Source organism: Xyrauchen texanus, chromosome 6, assembly GCF_025860055.1.
Source record: "Xyrauchen texanus isolate HMW12.3.18 chromosome 6, RBS_HiC_50CHRs, whole genome shotgun sequence".
Taxonomy (NCBI): domain Eukaryota; kingdom Metazoa; phylum Chordata; class Actinopteri; order Cypriniformes; family Catostomidae; genus Xyrauchen; species Xyrauchen texanus.
In genome coordinates this window covers 8500278-8525650 of record NC_068281.1, presented here as the reverse complement: position 1 = coordinate 8525650, position 25373 = coordinate 8500278, and the positions used below count along the sequence as shown (strand labels likewise).

The following is a 25373-nucleotide window of genomic DNA, read 5'->3' as shown; positions in this document are numbered from 1 at the left end:
AATTCATTGGAGTAATCTTTAATAAACTAGAATAAAAAAACAAGTATTTAAAGTTTTCTTAATTTAATTGTTAAACATTGCATAATTAAATTAGATGAAGTTGAATTGAAATTGAAACTTGTTCATTGTCAAAATAGGCTTTTTAATATATTATTATATATTTTTATGTGGGAACACTTTTTTTTTTTTTTTTTGTATGACTGACTCTAACCAAAGTGACTTCCTTATCATGAAAGAACATCCCATTTTTAGAAATTGGATCACAAATGCAGAAATTAACTGCAAATAAATAAAAGTAGCAACATTGCATTTCAGCAATTTACAAATAGGCCTATTATTTGTTTTATTTATTATATTACAATAATCCATATTAGGATTATTAGGCTACACTTTTTTGCGTGTTCATTTTGCTACACAATTTATTGTGTCTAATTGTGAGCATGACCTTTTAACAGTTTTGATGGCAGATCTTGTTCTTTGCTAAATTTCTTAATTCGGTTTCTTTAGTATTCACCTTTTTACTTTAGTTTTCACTTTTTGATCACAAATTGATTCTCAGTTTTTGCGTGTTGTGTGGAGAACACACAAAGTTTATTAAGCACGTTCAAATGTATTTTTAACACTATATTTTAAGATTTAGAATTAGTTTGATAATTTTTTCTTATTATCATCATTATTATTATTATTAATATTACTATTATCTCTATTTTATTATTATTATTAATAATAATAATAATAATAATCATAATCGAATTGGACTTTTATTATAAAGTGTCGCCAGTTGTCCGTTAAATGCAGTTCAAAGCAGCATTTAAAAAATTACTGTTCTGTACTTCTGCGCATTCAACACTGGAGGCGCGTCAAAGCCCGTGTCTTTCTCCACTATTTAACTCCCAGGCGTGTGGTAAAGCTGTCTAGTGAGTCGGTCTAGCTTCACATATTCGATCAATGTCTTTCATCATGATGAAGAAGAAGAGGTTTAAGTTTAAAGTGGATGTGGAGTTGGAGGAGCTATCATCTGTTCCATTTGTGAATGGAGTTCTCTTCTGCAAGGTCCGACTCACGGACGGGGGCTTTTCGGAGGAGTCGTCGAGGTGAGAAAAACACACTTAATACATGCTTGAGGGTTGAAAACAACCTAAAACGTCTTTCTTTGGCCATTGCTTTAATTACGATTTAATGGATTTAGAGTTTTGCAAAACTCCCCAAAAAATATGTATTATATGACCGTTATTATTCCAGATAAAGGTTTTGAGGTAAAAGTTGTAAGAGTTGACAAAGTTTTAATATAATCAGCACGGATATTATTTATAATTTTATAGGTTTTTACCTGGCACACTCTTAAACTTGTTTTAAAGTCTGTCTTGTTTGCTTTCTGTTTGAAACTAAATGTAAAAGTTGTTCTTTTTTTAGCCAGAGCATGGTCTCTCTCTCTCTCTCTCTCTCTCTCTCTCTCTCTCACACACACACACACACACTCACACACACACAGACACACACACACAGAGGTAATGTTATAAAGAAAGTGTAAGGTTTAAAGGAGACAATTAACCCTTAAATGCAAGAGTGTTTGCCAAACAGTACTACTACCGGGTCTTTAGTGACCTGGCACATATTTCCATCACAAATGGATCTAAACTATGCCCAGATAGTGTCAGATTTCAAAACCTATTCAAGACTATTAGAAAATAAAACTATAAAATATATTCTCATATATTTTTATGTTTTATTTTTGATATATCAAAGAGATGATATAGAACATGATTCATTACTTCCACACTGAGATTTCATGAGACGCAACTGGCTGTCAAACACATTTTGAGCTACACCCAACACGTGAGCTACACGTTTGTATTTTCCAAGGCACATTTTTAGTCTCAATAGATGCAAAACGTACATAATTTCAGTAGTACACCCAAATGACAATAGCCAAATCATACGGTTCGTGTGTTACAATTGCTGTAGATTACTTCCACGTTGCTTTTCATCAAATAGCAATGTCAATTTTAAATTAAGTCAATCACTAAAACATCAGCGCCACCTTGAATGAGAAATATCATTGTATAATATTTATGTGTGCATGCATATATGGAATACTGATCATTCACAGTTGTCACACAGAAAATCATTTGTATGAATATAGTAAAAAAACAATATTGTAATAAACATGTGACTGTAAACAAAACTTAAAAAAGGGACAATGTTACTTATCTCAGATCTTTAAAGGGATAGTTCACCCCAACATTTTTATTTTCTCATTATTTACTCACCCTCATGATATCCCAGTTGTGTATGACTTTCTTTCTTCACTAGAACACATTTGAAGTAAAAATATCGTAGCTCAGTAGGTCCTTATAATGCAAGTGAATGAAAATTTCTCATTTGAAGTTCCAAAAATCACAGATAGTCAGCATAAATTTCATCCATACTGACTCCAGCGGTTAAATTAATGTCTTTTAAAGGGGCATGATCACTTTTGATGCGAAAATAGATTCATATCAAATAACTTTTTAACTATAATCCAATGTGAGGGTAAGCTTCATAAGAGGGTGGAGTCCAAGCGGTCTCTCGTGTGACGTATTCACGTTGCCATGATACTGACATAATCTCACGTTCTCTACTCGGTTGAGACAGCCAGGATGAGCACACAAACGCAACATTGTGAGTAAAGAAACAAATAAATACATATCTAAATCAAAACCAACCAAGCTGCTTCTCTCTTGTATACAGTGCTGCTCTTCCGGCTGTGATGCACATACGTGAGTTCTTGTGTGTTTGAAATGTCAGAGCTATTATGTCTTATTATTTTAAACGTTTATGCTGACTGTCTGTGACTTTTGGAGCTTCAACAGAGATATTCACTTGCAGTTTAAAGACCTACTTAGCAAAGATATATTTCTATTTTTCTTCATATTTGTTCTGGCGAATAAAGTCATCCACTTTAAAATATTTTAGTTGATTGAACAGTATTAATGCTGTATTTCTAACTGCAACTTACTGTAAATACTGTTTACAGTATGTTGCTGTCAAACTGAGCTGTATTCTTTAGGAAAAAATGAGCAGGAAAATAATTACAGAAATTTGCTTTTAAATTGCATGATAACTAGACCAATCACAAACCTGTACATACACAAATTAGAGTGGAAATGTGTGGTATTATTCAGTGATCTATTATCAAAAAGACTAAAGCCTAGAGATGTCTTCTATGCATTGGATTTAAAGTAGAACTGTTATGGCTCCTATACACTACATGACTTTCAAAGACATCGGATCGTGGTATCATTCATATTACACAAATGTCTGTATTGTCATATAAGTCGAAGCGTTTTCAAATTACACGAGGAATCGGCGACATTGGTGAACACATTACAAGACATGCGAGAAGTGATACGAAAATAAATGCATGATCACATGTTATGCGTTTCAGAATATGATGTGTATGTTTTTAATCGCCTAAAGTCATATTTTATTGGTTACAATATGAAAAAGTACCTCATACTGAAAAATTTACCTATTTGTTTACCTGACTGTCCAAGAGAATTGGCTATTTCTCGCCAACCCTTCTCTTTCTCCACCCGGTTGTGGTGCAGTTCAGATGAAAAATCAAATCTGGTGCTCCTGCCAATGTTCCACATTTTTTCTCAATTGCTTCGGACCAATGTGACTTTCTTGATACCGCAGCCTGTTGCATGTACATCAGGACTCACACTGAAACTTCCCATGCCCCGTTTTTTGCTCTCTCATTGGCTGTACGTCAACGCTGCAGTTGTATTCAGTCAAAACATATTTCACATTGCAAGATTTGGAATCGCCAACTGGTACAGGGAACTCAGCAGGTCTTATTTGCCTCAGAGCAGGGGCAGTGTCTGAGTCAGCAAGTCCCTTCCTTCCTCTAACCGTCAAGGCCGGACTCCCCATGGCAACAGTGTGCATTTTACAAAATGTAAACTTTCCAAACTGTCCGAATGCCAGCCATTGCACTGTTCCACATCTACACTGGCTTTAGTATAACTTTGGCTACGTTCACACAGTCTGTGTTTGGGATTGACAACAGTATTTACTTACAGGTCTGAGTCTTGAAATGTTCTGTTCATTCAACAGAGTACAGTAGCAGTTCAAATGCTGTCTGTATGAACGAACAACCGAAGTCAGATCTGTATTCTAACAGCTGTAACCATAGTGACAGTGACTAAAAGATAGAGACGTCCATAACACTGACATGTATTATTACAATTGTTGCTGTGTTATCAGATCATAATTAACTCTTTAGCAGCTATGAATGCTTTTTAACCGTGTGCAGAGCACAGCTTTTGTATCGCATGGATCGTGCCTGTGAGCAGCCAGTGGAAAACGGCGGCTGAATCTTCGGATGACATGCAGCCGAATTCTCCGCCTCCGTGAGTTACCAAAACCCACATGAAACTCTCAAGGCACACGCGTGTAGAGTGCAGCGTGTCTCTCGCTGAACATGATGTAACTAACAATTAGTTATCCAGTACGGTTCTGTTCACACAGTGCAGGTTTGCCGAGAATGCGGAGACCTGAAAATTTGTGGGTGTCACTTAGGTTATAGAATGCAGTTTTCACACCCGTAAATAAGCGAACTGTGTGTTAACATAACTATATTAAGCACTCAAAACAGGTCTGACAACCGTATTCTGTAGGGATGACAAGTTCGGGAACTAATTATTCTTTTGAACCAGTTCAACAAATCGGACTGAATCGTTTGAAATAGTTTGCGTCAACACTGATTCACAAGTTACGTTATCTTATCCTGTCTCTCGGACGTGCATGACACTCTAGCTCAAAATGAGCCGATAACAGAGGTAGTATGATTCTAGAAGTGGTGAAATGTACTGGTGAGTCAATACTGAACTGGGAATCGCCTCTTACTGAGAACCGATGAGGTGCTGACATTGAGCATATGTGTGAATAAGGGGCAAAATGTATTTTGCTGAACAGCAGAAAGTTTAACAATTAAGACATACTGGAAATGTTTATAACTTGATTGTATTACTGTGATATTAACGTATGAAGATGATCCAGTCGCAACAGTTCTCGAGTCAACAGTACACTGATCCCGGGATAGCAGCTCTCAATACATTGAGTCGAGCACAGCAGTTTGTGAATCAACAGTACACGGAACTGAGAATCAACTCTTTTGGACATACTGAGATCTGCTGATCAGTGAGCTGCTGATGAGCATGCGTGAACTGAGGACTTGAACGAGGAGGCCAAACGTTTCAATTGAGAGATGTAAATTAATTTTACTATTAAGTATTGTGCATGCAGGTTATATCTGAAGTTGTGATGAGCTGGATCATGGATTCTGTAGAAAAGGCTGAGATGATTTAAAACAAGTTTAATCACTAAATATGCTTTAGAATCATAGAGCATCCGCGTTTGTATACCAGTGTCAGTGTGGGTCCTTTAGGTGCAAAACTTAGTATTGTAAGATCGCTGAATGAAACGCTGATGACAATAAACACCCTTATTATTATAACTTAATTAAATAAAATGTAATAATTAGCAATACACGCTTACATATCGCTTTGCTGAATGTGTTTGAGTGTGGATTCTTTGATGCCAGGGTTACAATATATTCAGTTCCTGAGATATTTGGTTCCAGTGGGCGGAGCATACATGAATATTCATGAATTATCCTGGCATGTTGAAGTGGAACAGAAAATGTTAGCACACCACTGCCATGACTCAAATACCTTTTCAAAATAATCCTTTAAACAAGTTGAACTTAAGTTTCAGCATCGAACAAAGTATGTAATAACTACAATATTCAGATTTTCGTAACCGTTTGCAGTTTATAAATGCATGCAAAAATATGTGGTTTTATTATTTTGTGTTCCTGAATACAGCATTTACTGAAGTAGGTATTGGACAAAATTAGAGTACAACAGAGCAAACTTTAGCAAATACAAATACAGTAGTCTATAGTTATCGTGCATTGTTTTTCTTTCATATATATATATATATATATATATATATATATATATATATATATATATATATATATATATATATATTGATTCAATACTCTTGTGTAATGTAATGTTGTTTGATAGCTTCCAACTTTTATTGATCCATGGTGATGAGGTTCTTTACCCTGTTCTGACTTGTGTTTAGCATAATGATTCTTTCCTCACTTTGCAGTCCTTTCCTCAGTTAGACAAATAGGTAAATTCACACATAGGCTTGTGGGTAAACGTTCCTTTTATCAAAATCAATATGTTGAAAGAGTGAAACTGCAGTAAAAGGATGAAAATATAATGCATCTACTTGAATCAAAATCAAATAAAAAAATAAATCATTATATGAAATTAAACAAGATTAATGAGTGCCCCAGAAAATTGGTTATTAAAACATGCTTGGTACACTGGACAAATGAAATAGCCTCCATAATTGCCTGGATAACATATTGCCTGTGGTACCAGCCACTGCAGCTCTCACATTCAGTCTGAAAGAGACAATGACATTGACATCACATGAGTATGAATGTATTTTTACAAGATCATATCAGGTTAATACACATTTAAATTTTGTAAATAAAATGTTTGCATCAATTCCCATCAGAGCTGGTTCCTCTGCACACTAAACAACAACAATAATAATTATAATAATAACAATAATAAATATGCCACAAGTACAACACATTAATCAATATTTTATGTTGCAAAATTATATTATGGCATATATTGATGAGTGAACTGCCATCAGATTGTTAAACTGTGATAAAGGCAGAAACTTGCGGTGGTAGAGTGGGTTTTCCACTAGTCACAGGCTTGGTGGTTCAATTCCCAACCCACACTACTCCACTTGCCGAAGTGTCCTTGGGCAAGACACTGAACCCCAATTTGCTCCCAATGGCAGGCTAGCGCCTTGCATGGCAGCTGTGCTGTTGTTGGTGTGTGAATGTGTGTTTGAATGGGTGAATGAGACACAGTGTAAAGCGTTTAGAATACAGCTAAGGATAAAAAGGCGCTATATAAGTGCAGACCATTTACCATTTATTGTTTCCTGTAGAAATATTTAAACATCCTTTGTAAAGCAAATTTTCCATAAAGTATTAAGTCTCACTGAAAGTATAACTTGATTTATTTTTATTTCTTGTTTCCTGACAGCTAATTATAGTAGCATTGAAACCTTAATTGTTAATAAAACTCCTCTTTGTAGAAAAATATTACACAGCCAATGAATTGTTGCAAAAAATTACTTAATAATATACAACAGAAGAACACAATTAAGAATTTAAAAAGCTACGGGCAGTTTAGTGGCTTAAACATGCTCTCCTGTATCCTAAAGTGGCTGTACTCATTTGTGCAAGTATGCAAAGTGCACAGACTAATCAAAAGCACTTTTGACAAATTATTAAATGTTACAGAAATGTAAACTGTTGTAGTTTAGACTAACTTTGTCAATGTTTAATTACCTTTTCGAAATAATCCTTCAGACAAGTTTAACTTGAGTCTTGACAGTGATACGCTAATATTTTCTGTTCCACTTCAAAACGCATGCCAGGATAAATCATGAATATTCATGTATGCTCCGCCCCCTGGAACCAAATATCTCAGGAACTGAATATATTGTAACACCGATGTATTAGCATTATGTACAGTGACATCATTACGTGATGACGTAAAATAGCTGGTGAATAGCTATTTATAATAGTTCATTGAAATTAACAGTCCAATTGAACATTTGTGGAAAAGAATCAGACTGAACTGTGTTTTCAGGACAGATAAAAAATGTGCAGACAGAAAAGGGAAGAGTTTTTTCAATGAGAACAGTGCGTGCGCACAAGATCAGTCAGTGAAAACCCCATTACAGGAAGCATTATTCAGAAATATTCATTACAGTATGCAGAGTGTTTCACAACCAGAAAAGAATAATAACGTTATGGACAAATTCTGTCCCAGTAGACATAATTATAATGTGCCTTTCTGTTCAAATCTCCCCTTGTAAACCAACCTACCTACCTACACACTTACACACATCCATCCATCCATAATCTCTCACTTTGTCCCTCTCTCTCTGTCCTGATTTCTCCTGCAGAGAGCCAGTTCTGGCTAACTGTGTTAAATGGAGAAAAAGATTCTCCTTCTTATGCAAGATGAGCGCTAATGCTGCGACAGGGATACTGGACCCTTGTGTTTTCCGGGTATCTGTAAGAAAGGTACAGTATGGTTTACATTATCTGATTTGAAAATTTGCCTATATGGATCAGTTGTTTTTACACTTTTTTGGGGGGGGGATTGGGTGAGGGCTTGATTAATTTTCGGTTTGTTCTTTTAGGAACTAAAAGGTGGGAAAACATTTGCAAAAGTAAGTCATTTCTACTGGTTGATGATGACTGACTTAATTCAGATTTTTCTTGATCAGATCACTGGCACTGACTACTGTGTGTGTGTGTGTGTGTGTGTGTGTGTGTGTGTGTGTGTGTGTGTGTGTGTGTGTGTGTGTGATACAGCTTGGCTTTGCTGATTTAAACCTGGCTGAGTTTGCTGGATCAGGAAGCACGACACGGCGCTGTCTACTGGAGGGATACAACACAAAAAACACACGTCAGGATAACTCTATACTGAAGGTACACACATAACAGAATGTACTCACTTTGAATTCAGCGACAGTTGGACTTTTTTTTTGTCTGAAATTGGTCTGTACGTAGACCTCTACCTAAGGGGCAATTCACTCCGAACGAGTTGATTTTTGACTGTTGCACCGAGTCTTGCTGTTTTTTAGTGTCTCGTGCAGGAGCGATGCATTGTTTTAGACGTTGTGTCAATTTAAAAGGAAATTCAGCCTTGATAACACATCTCGAGACACCCATGTTCTGTTTTAGACCAAGAATGCAGTCGGTCTAAACGGCCCAAAGTGCACGGAACAGCCGAATGTGCATTTTATATCTTGAATTCTACAAATAGTAGAATTTTGAATTATAATTTGACAGCCTTATAATACAGTCAACAGGAATGCATTTTGTATTGACCATCAGCCCTAACACAAGCTCAAAACTGAACCGGCAGAAGGGAAAAAGGTAATTATGCAGTGAAAATGCCCTTCTGAATCAAACTCTTATTTGATCATGTGAACATGATTGCTTCCTGGTTTCTGTGGGAACAGAGCCCCTGTCAGTAGAGCAGATGGAAAGGTTAAAGCATTTACACTGCTGCAAACATTTCTTATGGGGAATCGTGCTTGTCAGTAATTTGGCAGAATGGGGTTGATTTTTAGAGTACATGAACAGAAAGCAACATGCAACTTTCCTGTGTGATCATGTAACGTGCGCACAAACACACACACACACATATAAATATATATATATATATATATATGTATATATATATATATATATATATATATATATATATATATATATATATATATGCAGTACTGTGCAAAAGTCTTGGGGACATAAGATGTTTCACAAAAACATTTGTTTTAAGATGGCTATATATATCTTCAGCTTTAGTGTGCCAATAGGAAATATACATTTTAAACTCCCGAACATTCCTTTTGCAAATAGAATAGAAGAACAGGGAGCTCTGCGAAAGATAGCATGACCCCCACAGAGCCCCCCACTGAACCGAGTCAGTCTGGTATTACATAAAGAGACAGAAGCAGTTGATACCGCCTAAATAGATAGAAGAACTGTTGCAAATTCTCCTAGGAGCTTAGAACATCTTATCTGCCAACAACCAAGAAAAACCGGGGGTGCTTCAAAAAAGGCTGGAATCGGGCAGAATTGTCTTTGTGAAGGACGCATGTATCAAGCCACGTACAAGGTTATCCTGGAAGAAAACTTGCTTCCTTCTGGTCTGACAATGTTCCCGAACTCTTAGGATTGTTTTTTTCAGCAGGGCAATGCTCCATGCTACACAGCCAGGTCAATCACGGTGTGGATGGAGGACCATCAGATCCAAGACCCTGTCTTGGCCAGCCCAGTCTCCAGACCTGAACCCCATTGAAAACCTCTGGAATGTGATCAAGAGGAAGATGGATGGCTACAAGCCATCAAACAAAGTCAAGCTGCTTGAATTTTTGCGCTAGGAGTGTTGAACCGCCTGCACATTCTGAGGTCCTGAGCACTCTGGACCAGGTTTTCATTAAGGATATATCTGTATTTTGCTATATTAAGATTTCCTTTAACCCTGACCAGTCCCCCAGTTCCTGCCACTGAAAAACATCCCCACAGCATGATGCTATCACCACCGTGCTTCACCATTGGGATGGTATTGCGCAGGTGATGAGCAGTGCCTGGTTTCCTCCAGATATGACGCTTGGAATTGAGGCCAAACAGTTCAATATTAATTTCATCAGACCAGAGAATCTTGTTTCTCACAGTCTGAGAGTCCTTTAGGTGCTTTTTTGCAAATTCTAAACAGGCTTTCATATGTCTTGCACTGAGTAGAGTCTTCCGTCTGGCCACTCTGCCATAAATCCCAGATCGGTGGAGTGTTGTAGAGATAGTTGTACTTCTGCAAGTTTCTCCCATCTCCACACATGATCTCTGGAGCTCAACCAGAGTGACCATCAGGTTCTTGGTCACCTCTCTTACCAAGGCTCTTCTCCCCCAATTTCTCAATTTGGCCAGGCGGCCAGCTCTAGGAAGTGTCCTTGTTGTTCCAAACTTCCATTTAAGAATTATAGAGGCCACTGTGCTCTTGGGAAACTTCTGTGCAGCCGAAAGTTTTTGTAGCCTTCCCCAGATCTGTGCCTTGAGCTGTTCAGGCAGTTTCTTTGACCTCATGGCTTGGTTTTTGCTCTGATATGCATTTTCAGCTGTGAGACCTTATGTCCAATCAATTGATGCCAATCAAAGTGTAGAAACATTTCAAAGATGAGACAGAGAAATGGGATGCACCTGAGCTAAATTTCAAGTGATATAGCAAAGGGTCTGAATTCTCATGGCAATGCAAATTTATTAAATAGAACAAACTGTTATCAGTTTATCAAATAAAAAAAATAAAAAAATGTTTTTCTTTGTCGTTATGGGGTATGTGTAGATTATAGAGTGTAGATTGATGTAAACAAATAAATAATTTAAAGCATTTTAGCATAAGGCTGCAACATAACAAAATGTGAAAAAATTGAAGGGGACTGAAACTTTATGAGTGCACTGTATATCAGAATCATTTATAATGATGAGAGTACCAACTCACACACACAACAGCAACAACCCTCTTGACACGTTGAAGAAATAATCGCCATTGGCTAGTAAAATTTTGTTTTTACTCGCCAGACTTTTGACACTGAAAAATATATTAAGCAAACTGCGAAGGGGGCATCTTCACATATATAGTTTACATTTTTATAGATACAGTATATGATTTCACGCAGTCTAGTATTCAAGATTGTAAATTTTCATATTTCGCTTCTGATCTTTTTAATCACATTTTAGCTATGCAATGTATGATAAGAATTTTTTTTATTTTTCATCACCAACTGAATGTAAATAACAGAAAGGATATTAAGAGGCATGAAATTAAAATGGAGTACTTAAATCTCGTCTTTGGACACACAATACACAGTATGAAGCAAAAGGAAACTATATAATGTGACTTGCTTGTACAAATATTTTTTGTACACTTTCTCAAATTCAAATCTACAAGCTCTCGAGTTTTGCAACACACTTACCTTCTAATAGACGTCCAGCAGGCGCGTTCCTGTCTGTAGTCATGCGTTAAAACTGAGAATGTTATGCAAACAGTCCGTGGAAAAGTTTAACCAAAGTCAGAGTTGACGCCGTTAAATGCAATGTCAATGCTATTTCATGACTCAACTAAAGGGATGAACTCTAGGCTGAATCCAGCTTCTTAATCGCCAGCTCATTATTCAGAATAAGTATTGAGGTGCTTAATTTCTTCGCCATAAACAATCTAATCTCTGGTGAGTAAAATCTGTATATTTACTTGCCAGTGGCTAATAACAGACCAACTGTATTTTAGTCACATAGTGCGAAATGTGGTCGCATATACAAGTGATTTACTTGCAATGTAGAGAGCTGCCAGACATCAGCCAGTTGTGCCCTTTGTCTTGAGATTGCATGCCCTCTGTTGTATCATTTTGTTTATTTATATCACAAACATGTTGTTGCTAGGCGGAGTGTGAGGGGCATGTCCTCTCCCATTAAGGTCTGTGTGTGGTGTTGTGTTACTCCACGCTCCGCTATATACTGGTTATGTGTGGCGTGTTCCAGCATGTGTAGAACATTTTTTTCCAATCCACCACCCTCACCTACGCCTGAAGCTCTTCACAGCACCCCCAGAATTCCACCGCTTTGTACCCCTCCACCTGCTCTTGGAGCAGTTCTGAGTAAACCAGAATTTCATATGCCATATATCTGTAGAGAACCACACACAGCCTTTAAAATTATTGTTCACCTAATAATAAAAATTATGTCTTCATTTACTCACCCTCATTATGTTTGAAACACATTTGACTTTCTTTCTTCCGTGGAAAATCATGATATTGTGAATATGGCTCGTACAATCAAATATGGATGTTAGAATATAAAGTGTGTAATTACTTACCTACATAATCGCACACTCTTTCTCCAGGTGATTATCAGTATGCAGCTAATGTCGGGTGATCCCTGCTTTAAAACGTAAGTCACACCTTATTTTTAATCGATTGTGTGAGATAGGATGAAATTCTTTGCATTTTAAAGGTAAATCTGTCTTTACCCGCTGAAAATACCAGCACAGTTTGTCACCAGCATATGTTATGTTTGCAGCATAAACCAGCATGGAAATTCATGCTGGTCTTAGGTGGTTTTTTCAGCAGATTTGTCCTTCATCTAATATACAGTGTAACCCAGCAGCTCAGAATAGCCTTATCAAAGCTGTGTCCCAACAGCAAAGGAAGCTGCCGTGATGCTTCATGAAATATGTTTTGTCTGACACTGAGGTCTAGAACCGTATGAACACAGGAAGTCAGATTCAGCCACTTCCTGGTGTGTTTTGGTCAATCACACAGAGGTGTTTTTTTCTGTCTGTAGCCTGAAACCTCTAAAAATGTTGTTAAAGGAATATCCAGAGTTAAATAAAGTTAAACCCAATCAACAGCATTTGTGGCATAATATTGATTACCACAAAATTTATTTCGACTTGCCCCTCCTTCAAAATCGAGGTGAAATCAAGCAAAAATCTAGGTGATAGTGAGGCACTTACAATGGAAGTGAATTGGGGACAGTTTTTAACGTTAAAATTATCACTTTTTCAAAGGCTTAGTTACAAGACATAAACAATATGTATATTAACATGATTTTAGTTTGATAAAATCACTTATTAACCTTTTCTGTGTAAATTTATTATCAATTTTACAACTTTGTTGCCAGGACAATGTAATGTCAACAAACACTAAAACCACAAAATGCCTGTAAAATTATGATATAAATAACTTTACAGCTCAAGTAATACATTAGTTTTAATAGAAGAATTAATTTAAGTGATTTTATAAAATTATAAGATTTACATTTCTGTCTTGTAATCTCTGCAAAAATTGGCCCCATTCACTTCCATTGTAAGTGCCTCACTGTAACATTGATTATTTGTTTTTAAAAGAAAAGGAAAGACGATTCAAAATGTAGTTTTGTGATAATCAACACTATACCACAAATGCTGAGCTTAACTTGTATTGAACCCAGAATATTCCTTTAAGGATTTATTTATATATCATGAAGATCAATGGTGATGGTGGTGGCATAGTGGCTAAAGCACAGGGCTGTTAATCAGAAGGTCACTGGTTCAAGCCCCACAGCCACCACCATTGTGTCCTTGAGCAAGGCACTTAACTCCAGGTTGTTCCGGGGGGGATTGTCCCTGTAATAATTGCACTGTAAGTTGCTTTGGATAAAAGCGTCTGCCAAATGCGTAAATGTAAATGGTGAAGCAGACTTGGAATGTTGCACACAAGTCGTATGGACTTCTCTATTGATACTTTTATGGTGCTTTTTGCAATTTTTTTAAAGATTGACAGCACCCATTCCCATTCACTTTCATTGTATGGAAAAGAGCAATGTAAACATTCTTCTTAATATATCCTTTGTGTTCCACTTAAGAAAGTAAGTTATAAGGGTTTGGAAAGACATGATTAGTTCTCACATCCTGAACAATGAAATATAGGGTCCTACATTAAGAGTGCTTTGCCTAAAGCACAGAGCAATGCGATATGTCATCTGTGCAAATCAATGAGCATCGCCATGAAGTTTTGATATTTTCTTGCAAGCATGTGTTAAGTCTAGGCGCAAGTGGGTTTGCAAGATTCGCAATGCGCTGGATCAAGTGCAATTTAATTCTGAAGTTCTTCTCTGGTTATTGCACAGTCTGAATCCTATTATATATTCCATGCGATTTTATGCCTGTGCTGCTCCGGACTATATGTGTATATGTTGTATGCTCTCTATCCTCTCTGGGACTGTTGGCCCTTGTCGGGCTATCCCGTGTTTCACTTGTTTGAAATATGTATTTCTTTTCTTCCATTGTTCATTGCTTTGAATATATTTGTTATACTGTATTTTTCTCTGTTTAATGTTTTATGTTTATTTCTGTACAGCATTGGATTGTTGCATACAAAATAAATGTATTTATTATTAATTATATTGATCTACCGACAGAAATCATGGCTATTATTAAAGTGATTGATGACTCGATAACATCTGCTGATGGAATGCACAAACTGGAAATGCAGGAACTGAGTTTAGACTTTGTGCGGAGATTAGAGAAGGTTCTCAAACACCTTAGCGCAATGACCTATTTTTCAGGAAAATAGCAAACTGTGTTTTGCATTTTCACAATGTAAAATTTATGTTAGGGAATGCCTTACTTATTGCAAGGGAAAGCAAACCTATTGCATGGGAATGCAAAACTGTTTTTTTTTTTTTTTTCTGTTTTAGTCACTTGTGCAAAACTGAACAAGTTTCTAGTATGCTTAATTATTTTTTTTTTGTGTAGGTTTGAATGTTTAAATAGACAGGTACTTGAAGCCGATTATAGTTGGTGTGGTTTCAGATCTAACCGGAAGTGAGATGAGATCTGTCACATAACACCCCAACACACTGAGAGGTGTGTTTTATGTCATTATGAAAGCAAGCTGGCACATAATCTCCAATGAAACAACATGCACGGTGTTCTGACAGTGGATTAGCAACTGATATGAGGAACAAGTTAGCCTCCACAAAGAGGTGTGCATGTCAATGTGTTTACTGTTCTGTCATCACAACTGCATGTCCCAGTGAGAGTTGTATCATTCCTTCACTCTGGATGGTTATCAGAAATAGTCGCGCACACACACACTCTCATAAATCAGAATGTTTGGTTATGTTTACCTGTGAGTGTGTTTGTGAGAGACCTAAAGAGGTTTTGCTGAGGTATACTGTATGTGCTTGTACTCTGCCTGAAATGCTTTTAGCTCTGGGTGGTATGTCATAGTTCTCTGTCAGTGTCGGTTTTAGAGGTACTAAATCCAGGGAAATGCCAGGTCAGTGCTTTATGGGTTAATATGCCTTTAGATGAAATGTTTTTATTAGTATTTCACAGCATAGTTTCCTCTGTGGTAGTCTTAAAGCTTTTCTGATGAAGAAACAACACTGTTATTCATAAAACGAGCCTGACCAGGACTGTAACAAACCTTATATAGCACATATATTACGTTTGTCCCCCCATTTGTTTTAGTTTTTATGAGAAAATCAGGGTATTTAAAAGACCCCCCCCTCCCCTCATGTCCTCCTCTTTTTCTTTTTTTTACTCTTCCAGGCCCCCATCCACTGCAATGACCATTGGTTTCCCAGTAGATACAGAGTGTCTTCATGAGGACAGAAAAGGAGAAACACAGAAAACAACTCACACTTGTACAGGTATCTTCAATCCACACCCACAAACAAGACCATCACCAATACATCTCATAAACCTAGTTAGCCATACTTGTAAAGGGATAGTTTGCAAAAAATGAAAATTATTTCAGCATTTACTCACCTTCATATGTTTACAAACTCATTTGACTTTCTTTCCTCCATGGAGGAAAAAAGAAGATATTTGGCAGAATGTTAGTCTCTGTCACCATTCACCTTTATTGTATTTTTTCCGTACAAAGAAAGTTAAGTAATAGATATAAGATTTTTCATTTTTGGGTGAACTATCTCCTTAATTCTTCTTGAGCTATTGCATTGGCATGTGTAGATGCTCACCACTCATTCATAAAATTAACACCATGGCCCTGATTTAGTAAAGGCTTGCGTTTTTAAAATAGAAGCTTAGAATAGAATAGAAGAAGCCTTTATTTTGGTCACACAATATACATACATGTTTGCATATATACAGTGAAATTTATTTGATTTCACATATTCCAGCTAAGCTGGGGACAGAGTAAAACACATGCGAACTTGATAGCACGTTCAAAAAAAGGTTCGATCTGATCTACTAACGTAGTCTTTTGAGGATTGCGTATTTCAGATGCGCAAACGAGCACGTCTTGGCAATTTTTGTGTGTTACCTTGAAATTAATACGCAAATTAGAGACATACCTCCAAATACCAAAATAAAGGGCTGCTTCGATGCAATGAAATTAATATTGCACCTAGGGATGGATATTGATACAGATTTCCCGATTCAGTTAGATTCCGATTCACCAGATCTCGATTCATTTCTGATTTTTTCTTGATTTCAATATAGATATCATATAGATGGGTGTATTTCATTTGTAATGTCCCTTTTGCTTACATATAAAACAATTGATCTAACAGCTAATGCTGTTATTTATACATGGGACCTTTTAACTAGGTACATTAGGAAAATGCAGGTTTTAATGGCAAAACTTTGAGAATGGAGAATTCATTGATAACACGCATTAATGTGATATTGAGATTTTGTTTTAGTATAAATCAGTGTTGCGGTGGCTTAATGTGTTCATAATATTGAATTTTGTTTTTTTTGTACACTAAACATCTTGCACGGTTAATGTGTACATAATATTGAATTTTGTCTTTTTTGTCCACTTTAAGATGGTTTAAAACATCTTAAAGGGAACCTATTATGCAAAATTCAATTTTACATGGTGTTTGTACATAAATGTGAGTCGTCAGTGTGTGTACACAACCACCCTACATTGTTAAAAGTCCACCCACTCCTCTTTCTTATATTTCTATTAATAAAAATAGTGTTTAAAAATGAATTATTTTCTCCCACGACTGGTGACGTACTCCACCCTATAATCATAGATCCTCCCCTGAGTGATCTACACACAGTCCGCCATTTTATTCCACACTGGAGCAGATAAGAATAATTTCTCCAATTCGAGTTCTGTTGATGGCTGTAAAAGAACATAAGAGTCTTCATGTTTTTGAAGGAAATATGCCCCAAAACATACAAAAATGTGTGTTTGTTAGTGCAAATCATTTTACACCGGACTGCTTTGTATAAAGCAGGATTTTCAAAATTGTTTATTCTCAAGCATGGATCAGTACCAACTGTTCGTGTTCCAGCTTTATATCCTGAAGATGTAAGTATCACACTTTATATTTTGTGAATGTTTGCAAATCGCCTTTCCGGATGTGCTTATTAGCTGATTCCACGGCTAATGCAGCTAAAGGGTGGGGAGCAGCAGCTCATTTGCATTTAAAGAGTCACACGTAAACTGTGTGTTTTTGATTCCACCCAAAATGAGGCATTTACAGCATGGTATAATAAATGATCCGTGGGGTATTTTGAGCTGAAACTTCACAGACAGATACTGGGGACACCTGAGACTTATATTACATCTTGTAAAAAGGGGCATAATAGGTCTCCTTTAAGAGAAGGGCCATACCTGGGTATTTTCATCAACTACTCTTACACATGCTAAATAGCAGGGATTTTATGATGATATTTAGGGGTGTAGCGATACACTCAGCTCACAGTTCAATACGTATCACGGTACTGGGTTCACGATACAATACACATCACAATCTTTTGAACAAAATTTAAAATATGAAACTAATTCAAAAGCATTAACAATTTTCAATAACTTTCTTTGTTGTATTTTAACCTTCTATATGTAAATTAACAATTGACTAGGTGTCACTAAACAATAAAACTGAATTTTAACATGAAATTAGAATTAAGATAGCTGAAACCTAAGAGAGAAATTCTCAAAGCAGTAAAAGTGCAAAAATAAAAAACAAAACATTAAAACAAATATTGTTCTGTTCAAGGAAGTTCAACTCAACACAAACAGCTTGTGGGTTTATTTAGGTTACTTACAGTTACAGTACACCAACATGCAAATGGAGTGACTAACACGCACAAAAATGCAAATACACAGGTTCTCACACAATTAGTAATGCATACACACCTGCTGTAACTGGTTCCATTTGTGCTTCAATGGAGTTGTTCAGGGAGTAAGTGGGGCAACGATCAAAATCTGGGGTCCAAGGCAGTACTCTCTAACAGATAATTCTGTTCCTCTGTGTATCTGCTTGAGAGGTTTTGCAGGATGGCTGTCTACATGTTAACTAGAGTTGTAGAGTATTTCTCATCATGCTCTGTTCGATCGTGGATTTCAAGGGCACAATGAGTGACAGGGTGGTGACTTTTTTTAGCGGCTTAAGAAGGTTTACTATTTCTTCGGCATCACTGATGTCGGTGCTATCCAGAGTATCGAGTTGACGGGCATTTTTGCGCACCTCTGTGCTCAAGAGGGCTGACGTTATAGCCGCTTGTTGCTCGAGATAGTGTTCCAGCATTTCCATTGAGCTGTTCCATCGTGTAACAACATCCATGATAAGATTATGTGATGCGATCTCAAGCATCTTATACTTTACCACGAGCACAGCTATTGCTGTGGCACTGTGGTGAAAGAAAGCCACAACTTTTCTCACGTGATAAAGCAAGCGACTGACACAGGGAGCATGCAATCCTGCTTGCAAAGCAAGATTCAATGTGTGCAAAACCCTTAATATTAGGAGACAACCCAGCTTCTCTCACTGCCACCTCCATAATAATTTCAGTGATTCACATGTAATGTTTACTGTGAAATGAGAAAATGAATTTTGTTGTAGTGGAATTTTATTGTAGTGTGTGTAAAGAGCTCAAGGGGCTGCATCTGTAACTGTTGGCAGGCTTCTGGGGTTGGGGAGGGGTGTGTGTCGCGGTTCGGTCTTCAGGAACCGTGACACAGGATCGTGGATGTTTGTATCGCGGTTTGCGTATCATTACAGCCAATGATATTGTATAAATAAATATATTTATATTCATAAATGCCATATTATATTGAATAAAACATTTATTGAGACCTGTAATGAGAGTGGATTTGGTGCAATTACCCTATGCAGAACCCTCCTTTTTAAGGGCCTGTCCACAGTTTTTGTAGTAAATCACCCGCAATACGCCCTTGAAAGAACACACAATTTAATAGATTGCACAAGCAAATAAGGACCTATTAATTTGAGATCTTAGTAAATCAGTGCCAATGACACTAACAATTCCCTGATCTTTATATTCTAGAAAACCCAGGAAAAAGTGGCTCCAGTCTAGGTTCTTCTTCAGTTCCAGATAACCTGGCAAAGTGTGGACACTCAAGAACCTCCAGCTATGCCAGCCAGCAGTCCAAGCTCTCAGGTTTGTTAATTTCCAGCCTGAAGACCTGTTCACACCAAGTGTGAATGTTTGCAGTACATTTTCTTCATAAACAAGACTTATAAGAGATAGTTCATCCAAAAACAATAGTAATAATAATCTGCCATCATTTAATCACCCTCGTGTTTTTCCAAAGCAGAGTAATTTTGTTTCTTGACTTTCTTTCTTCAGTGGAACACAGATGTTAGGCAGAATGTTAAAAAAAAGATGCAATAAAAATGAATTGTGACTGAGGCTAACATTCTGCCTAACTCCTCCTGTTGTATTACACAGAAGAAAGAAAGTTATAAGGGTTTCGAACAACATGAGGGTGAGTTGAAAGAATAGAACCGATTAAATATTTTTAATTTTTAGATGAACTATCCCTTTAAATATGAAAAATGTAGTCTTTTGTATCATGCGTCTGTTAACATTAAATCATTGGATATTCTCTGTTTTTGATGTCAAACCGTGAACAACACTTGTATACATTGGAAAGTACGCCAGTAAATGTGCTTACAACAAAAAATCAGTTTAAGTGGCAAAAATCGATGTGTGCCGATTGGTTTCTTACTTGAGCCATTTATGACCATACCCCGATAAAGGAAAATCGCTAAAGGTGTTTACATGCCCTTAAACGTTGTTGGCTTACTAAATATAATCGGTGTAAAACTGTCCACGTAAATGTCCTCATTGTTGAGATTGGATTGCTAACTAATTTTGACCCATCTGGGCTTTCTTTTAGGCTACAGCACTGGTCACTCCTGCTCCTCTAGCCTGACAGAGCTTTCTCATAGGAGGAATGTATCTGTGGGCAGTGTGTCCACAGGGATTGGCAGCCTACCAGAGCCCAGTGAGGACAGAGAGTCCCGCACACCAGCCTGTACGCCTCTGCCCCAACACTTAATCACACCAACACACAGTGGCAGCTCAGTCAACAGGTAAATGTGTGTGTTAGCTCTTCCTAAAGGGTGTTTCCAGAGATAATTAAAGAGAGTTCATAGTTTTAGTAACCATTCACTTTCAGTGTATGAATAAAGATGCAATGAAAGTGAATGTGATAGAGACTAGCATACTGTCTAAGATCTCATATTGTGCTCCAAAGATAATAAGTCATTTGGGATTTGCGTCTTTGTAATTTAGGCACCCTGTAAAGCAGAACTCAGTTGAGTCTCAGCTAAAGAGGGTGGACGCTACAAGAGTGGACGCTGATGATATCATTGAGAACATCCTACAGGGCCAAGACTTTAGTCACAGCATACTGGATTCTAGTGCAGAAGGTAATATTCTCCTTAAAGGGTTTGTTCACCCAAAAATGAAAATTCATCATTTACTCATCTCATGCTATCCAATTTGTGTATGACTTTCATCTACTAAACACAAACAAAGATTTTTAGAAGATTTTCTCAGCTCTGTAGGTCCATACAATGTAAGTGAATGGGTGCCATTATTTTGAATGGATTATGGATTACCTTTATGCTCCCTTTATGAGGATTTTGAGGCTTCAACATTTTGGCACCCATTCACTTGCATTGTGAGGACCTATAGAGCTGAAATGTTCTTCTAAAATCTTAATTTTTGTTCTGCAGAAGAAAGTCATACACATCTAGGATGGCATGAGGGTGTGTAAATGATGAGAGAATTTCCATTTTTGGGGTGATCTATCTGTAAAGGGATTTAAGGGAAAGGAGGAGGCAAGAACCTGCCTGACAATATAAATAATAGTTTAATGAAGAGATAAACCGTAAAAGATCTCTCTCTCTCTCTCATCGCACCACCTTCCGCAGTCGGCCTTTATCCCTCTCAGAGGCTTAATTAGCCTGATAAGGGACCGGGTGTGTATAATCACGACCCGGCCACGCCCTCCGCACTGTCACACTATCCCTTTAACAAAGTCTGAACACCCAAAAAGTTGGGACAGTATAGAAAATGCTAATAAATAAAAAAAACATGCTTTGTCCGAATATTCATACTTCCCTACTATATAGTATGTCAAAAACAGTATGGAGTAGTTTGTCAGAATCCACAGAATTCATGAAGCAGTAAGTGAGATGTACCTGGATGACATACTATTTCCGGTGAGATATTGAAGTGCCGATCGACTCTGCTCTCTATTTAAATGGGTCCTGACAGGAGGAATACATTTTTCCTTGATCTTTTGACATATAAGAGGTCATGGTACTGTAACAGATTAAATTCTGCATTTAAGTTAAGGCTATAGGGATGTTGCATTTATGTGTGTGTAATACATTCTGTCCTTTGGGACTTGCCTTATCGTACAGAATGAAGTATAAATATGTAAATGCATAAATATATTTAAATGGACGGTGACCATAACAGTGCAAGTGGCATCAGGAGGTAGAATTTGTGTGCATGGAAATAAATAAATATATAAATAAATATGTAGTCTGACAGCTACTTGACGTTATTACATCCGTAGCCCCGCCCAGAAGTGGTGAGCAGTGAAATGGCAATAAGAGACAGCTCAGTCAAGAGCAGAGAGCCAATCATAGCAGTGGACATTTACTTTCAAGTCTTAAAGGAAAAGCAGCACCAAAACCAAGCAGTGCAGACAGAGAGTCAGAATGAGGGTGGAAAACAATCATGTTTTACAAATATATGAATGTTATTTTGTGCCAAAAATCTTTACTAATATTTTAAGTGAACCTCAAGGAACATATAAAAATAATATGCCATGAGCCTTTTAATAGTATATAATGGGCATTTTTATTTTGTGTGTTTAAGCCTGTATTTGTGTGTAGTATTCTGTAGATTTAAATGATAAAACCATATGTCTGCTTCAGCTATATAATTTTAAATAAATTAATTTATTTTTTTCTCCATTTGAATTATTATTTATTTTAATTATTTGGTTTGCTACAAACTGTAATTAAAGCAAAAACACACTAGACTACAAATATGTGCTTTTTCTGTGCAATATCTTTTTTTGTGTCAACTCTTCTTCATTATGTCCATCAACAGTGCACTGTCACTTTAATTCAGTGTGAGCAGTGCTGCAAAAATAGACTCTTCACAGAAACTCCCTTACACTGCAGCTTCTGCATTGCTTCTGCCTCCAATGTGAATACTCAGATATACATGCAAATACACTGCCGGTTTCAACCACTCTCGAATGGAGATAGTACAGACATTCAGATACATCCACAGGATATGCAGCCAGATTCTGACATGTGTGCTTCTGCAGAGAGGCTGTTGCGCATTAACATGGACCACAATGTGTTTTTGTAAAACAGAATGTTTACTATGGTTACCACCTTCTCCAACAAACAGATGATTGAATTTTCCTTCTCTGACTCATAGACAGACCTAAGAGACAGCCACAATTGCCACAACATTTACTATGGAAACTTAACTCTAAACTGACTTGACCAATAGTAATAGCGATGCTTGCTTTAACAAGCACCACTGACGTGGCAAAATGGAGTGAATTGTTCTCAAAATACCCCATATACTACTAGAATTATAAATGAATGATCTGTCTAATCTATTTAAGTTGAATTTATCCCTTTTGAAGCCTTTGCTCTAACTGATTAAAGTCTGGTGTGTGTGCGTGTGTTGTAGAGGAGGGTCTGCGTCTGTTTGTTGGGCCAGGAGGCAGCACTGCACTAGGAACACAGCACACCAGGTGAGTTCTGTACCATTATATGACATCCCCTCTGCAAGGTCACCAAGGCAACTGGCAATTCATGCTCTCCTTGTGCAAGGTCATTGTGGTTTTATATAGTTAACAGTAGGTTGTTTGAGAGATGCTTATTATATTACACAAGATCTAAAAAAAATAATCAAAATGTGGTAATGTAATTCTGTAATGTAATGCCTTTGCACACTCAATCTCTCTTTTCATCATTCAGGGTTGGTGCTGGGGCTTTTGAACAGGTGGTTATAAAGCGCTAGAATGAACGTCCGTGGAGGAAGGTGATGTAACATCCTGTGTCAAACGAGGGGACAGCAGTTGTCTTCGATCACAAGCAACAATTCTATACTGGGCTCCTGACACATTCGTGGGCTCTTGGGAAATCAGTGCTCTCTCTAGTGGCCAAACATGAGAAGTTCTGGTTTAGATGGCTTTGTCAGCTGGTTCTGATGACAGACAGCTGTTCTACTTGCTCAATTTACTGGACATGCTTGGATTGGTCCTCTATGGGCAAAAATAGATGGTTATAGTTCTCAAAGTAGTTGAAAAAAAAGGGGGGGATCTAATGCTTGGCACCACAAAGTTGTATCTGAAAAGAGTCACCATGAGGAATCTCAGATTTTATAAAGATTTTAGCTGAACTTTTTAAAATATAATTAGATGGATTGATGCACTTTGGACTTATGTCTGATGTCTCCTTTCAGGAAGCTGCTCATTTGAATTTCAAGTAGACAGCTTGGAATAATAGATTTCTTATAGAAGTCTTTTTAAAAACACATAAAACCATAAAAAGTGGCCATATGATGTGCCCTAAAGTGGTGTTATATGTTTTAACTGAAATGCTCAGACCTGAGAAAATAGACCACTAACTGGATTCATGAAGGATCCATTCAAATACAGAACAAGATAACGGATGTCGATATGTTTTGTTTGTTTGGGTTTATAAATATGGGAAATTTTAAAGTTTATTAATGCCAAGATTTGTTTGAAAGAACATAGATTTTAATGGATGGCAAAAAAAAGTGCAATTGATGAGGTTTCATGTTGTATCTTATAAAACTGTTATATTTTTGTGTAAAATGGTGTGCCTGAGGAAAACAAGAACAATGGGTTTCATTTACTGTATGTGTGTTTATGTAAAAGCAAAAGAAAGAAATGTATCTCTAATCTCTCTCATTTTACAGAGAGATGTCATAAAGTGACAAGAATACTTCTTGAATAGTGCTTTTGAAAAGTGTCTACACTTTTTAACTATGCATAAGTTTTATATTTATTTGTTTATATAAATCTAGAACACTGCAGCAGTGATACATTACTCTCAGTGCTAAATCCTGAAATAGGAACAATGATGTCAGGAAACTCATTCCCCATATTTACATTATATAGAAATGTTGAATAAATTGCATAAATTAATTAAATGGCAATAGTCAAAACAAACTCAGGTTAAAGTGCTTATAAAATACAACATGTAATATTCTGCATTTAGTATGTTGCATTGTAAAAATGCATTTGAAAGCAGCATAAATTGAACTATTATGCTGCTAGAATATGTGTATTTCTTCTTGTGTTTGCTGTGTTGCCAGTATGTCTACTGGTTTGTTTCAGTGCGTTTGTCTAATGTGGTTGTTGTTTTTGATCTGGTGGTCTTTTACTCAGTTTAAATGTATATTTTTTATTATATCACATAATAAATATAACTTCTAAATGTAATGGAGGTCACCTCTTATCATCTCCCTTCATGGGCAAGAAAACTGAAAGTATCCATGGTTAAAGGAATGTTCCGGGTTCAATACAAGTGAAAGGAATAGTTCACCCAAGAATGAAAATTCTCTCATCATTTACTCACCCTCATGCCATCCCAGATGTTTACGACTTTAATCCGCTGAACACAAACAACTATTTTTAGAAAATATTTGAGCTCTCTAGGTCCTCACAACGCAAGGAAATGGGTGCCAAAAAGATTTAAGCTCCAAAATGCACAAACTCAGCAAAAAAGTGGAGAATTTATAGTGAAAACTTAAATATTGATCTATTGATATTTAGCACAATCGACAGCATTTGTGGCATTATGCTGAGTACCACAAAAATTTATTTTGACTCGTCTCCTTAAAAAATAA

At 36.8% G+C, this 25373-nt stretch overlaps 1 protein-coding gene across 1 annotated transcript; it reads left to right on the top strand.

The window, feature by feature from the left end:
* Positions 1-853: 853 nt before the first annotated feature.
* LOC127644688 (protein FAM102B-like) lies at positions 854-24934 on the top strand. Its single transcript, XM_052128000.1, has 11 exons — positions 854-1094; positions 8068-8188; positions 8308-8337; positions 8483-8599; positions 12573-12619; positions 15768-15868; positions 19491-19604; positions 20347-20542; positions 20745-20881; positions 23184-23247; positions 23474-24934. The coding sequence occupies exons 1-11, from the start codon at positions 949-951 to the stop codon at positions 23514-23516; spliced, it is 1116 nt and encodes a 371-aa protein (XP_051983960.1). The 5' UTR covers positions 854-948; the 3' UTR covers positions 23517-24934.
* Positions 24935-25373: the final 439 nt, after the last annotated feature.

Coding starts and splice junctions, on each gene's coding strand:
- LOC127644688 (XM_052128000.1), top strand. CDS start 949: ATGTCTTTCATCATGATGAAGAAGAAGAGGTTTAAGTTTAAAGTGGAT. Junction 8,600..12,572: donor AGGATAACTCTATACTGAAG/GTACACACATAA, acceptor CTCTTTCTCCAG/GTGATTATCAGTATGCAGCT. Junction 15,869..19,490: donor AACAACTCACACTTGTACAG/GTATCTTCAATC, acceptor TTTATATTCTAG/AAAACCCAGGAAAAAGTGGC.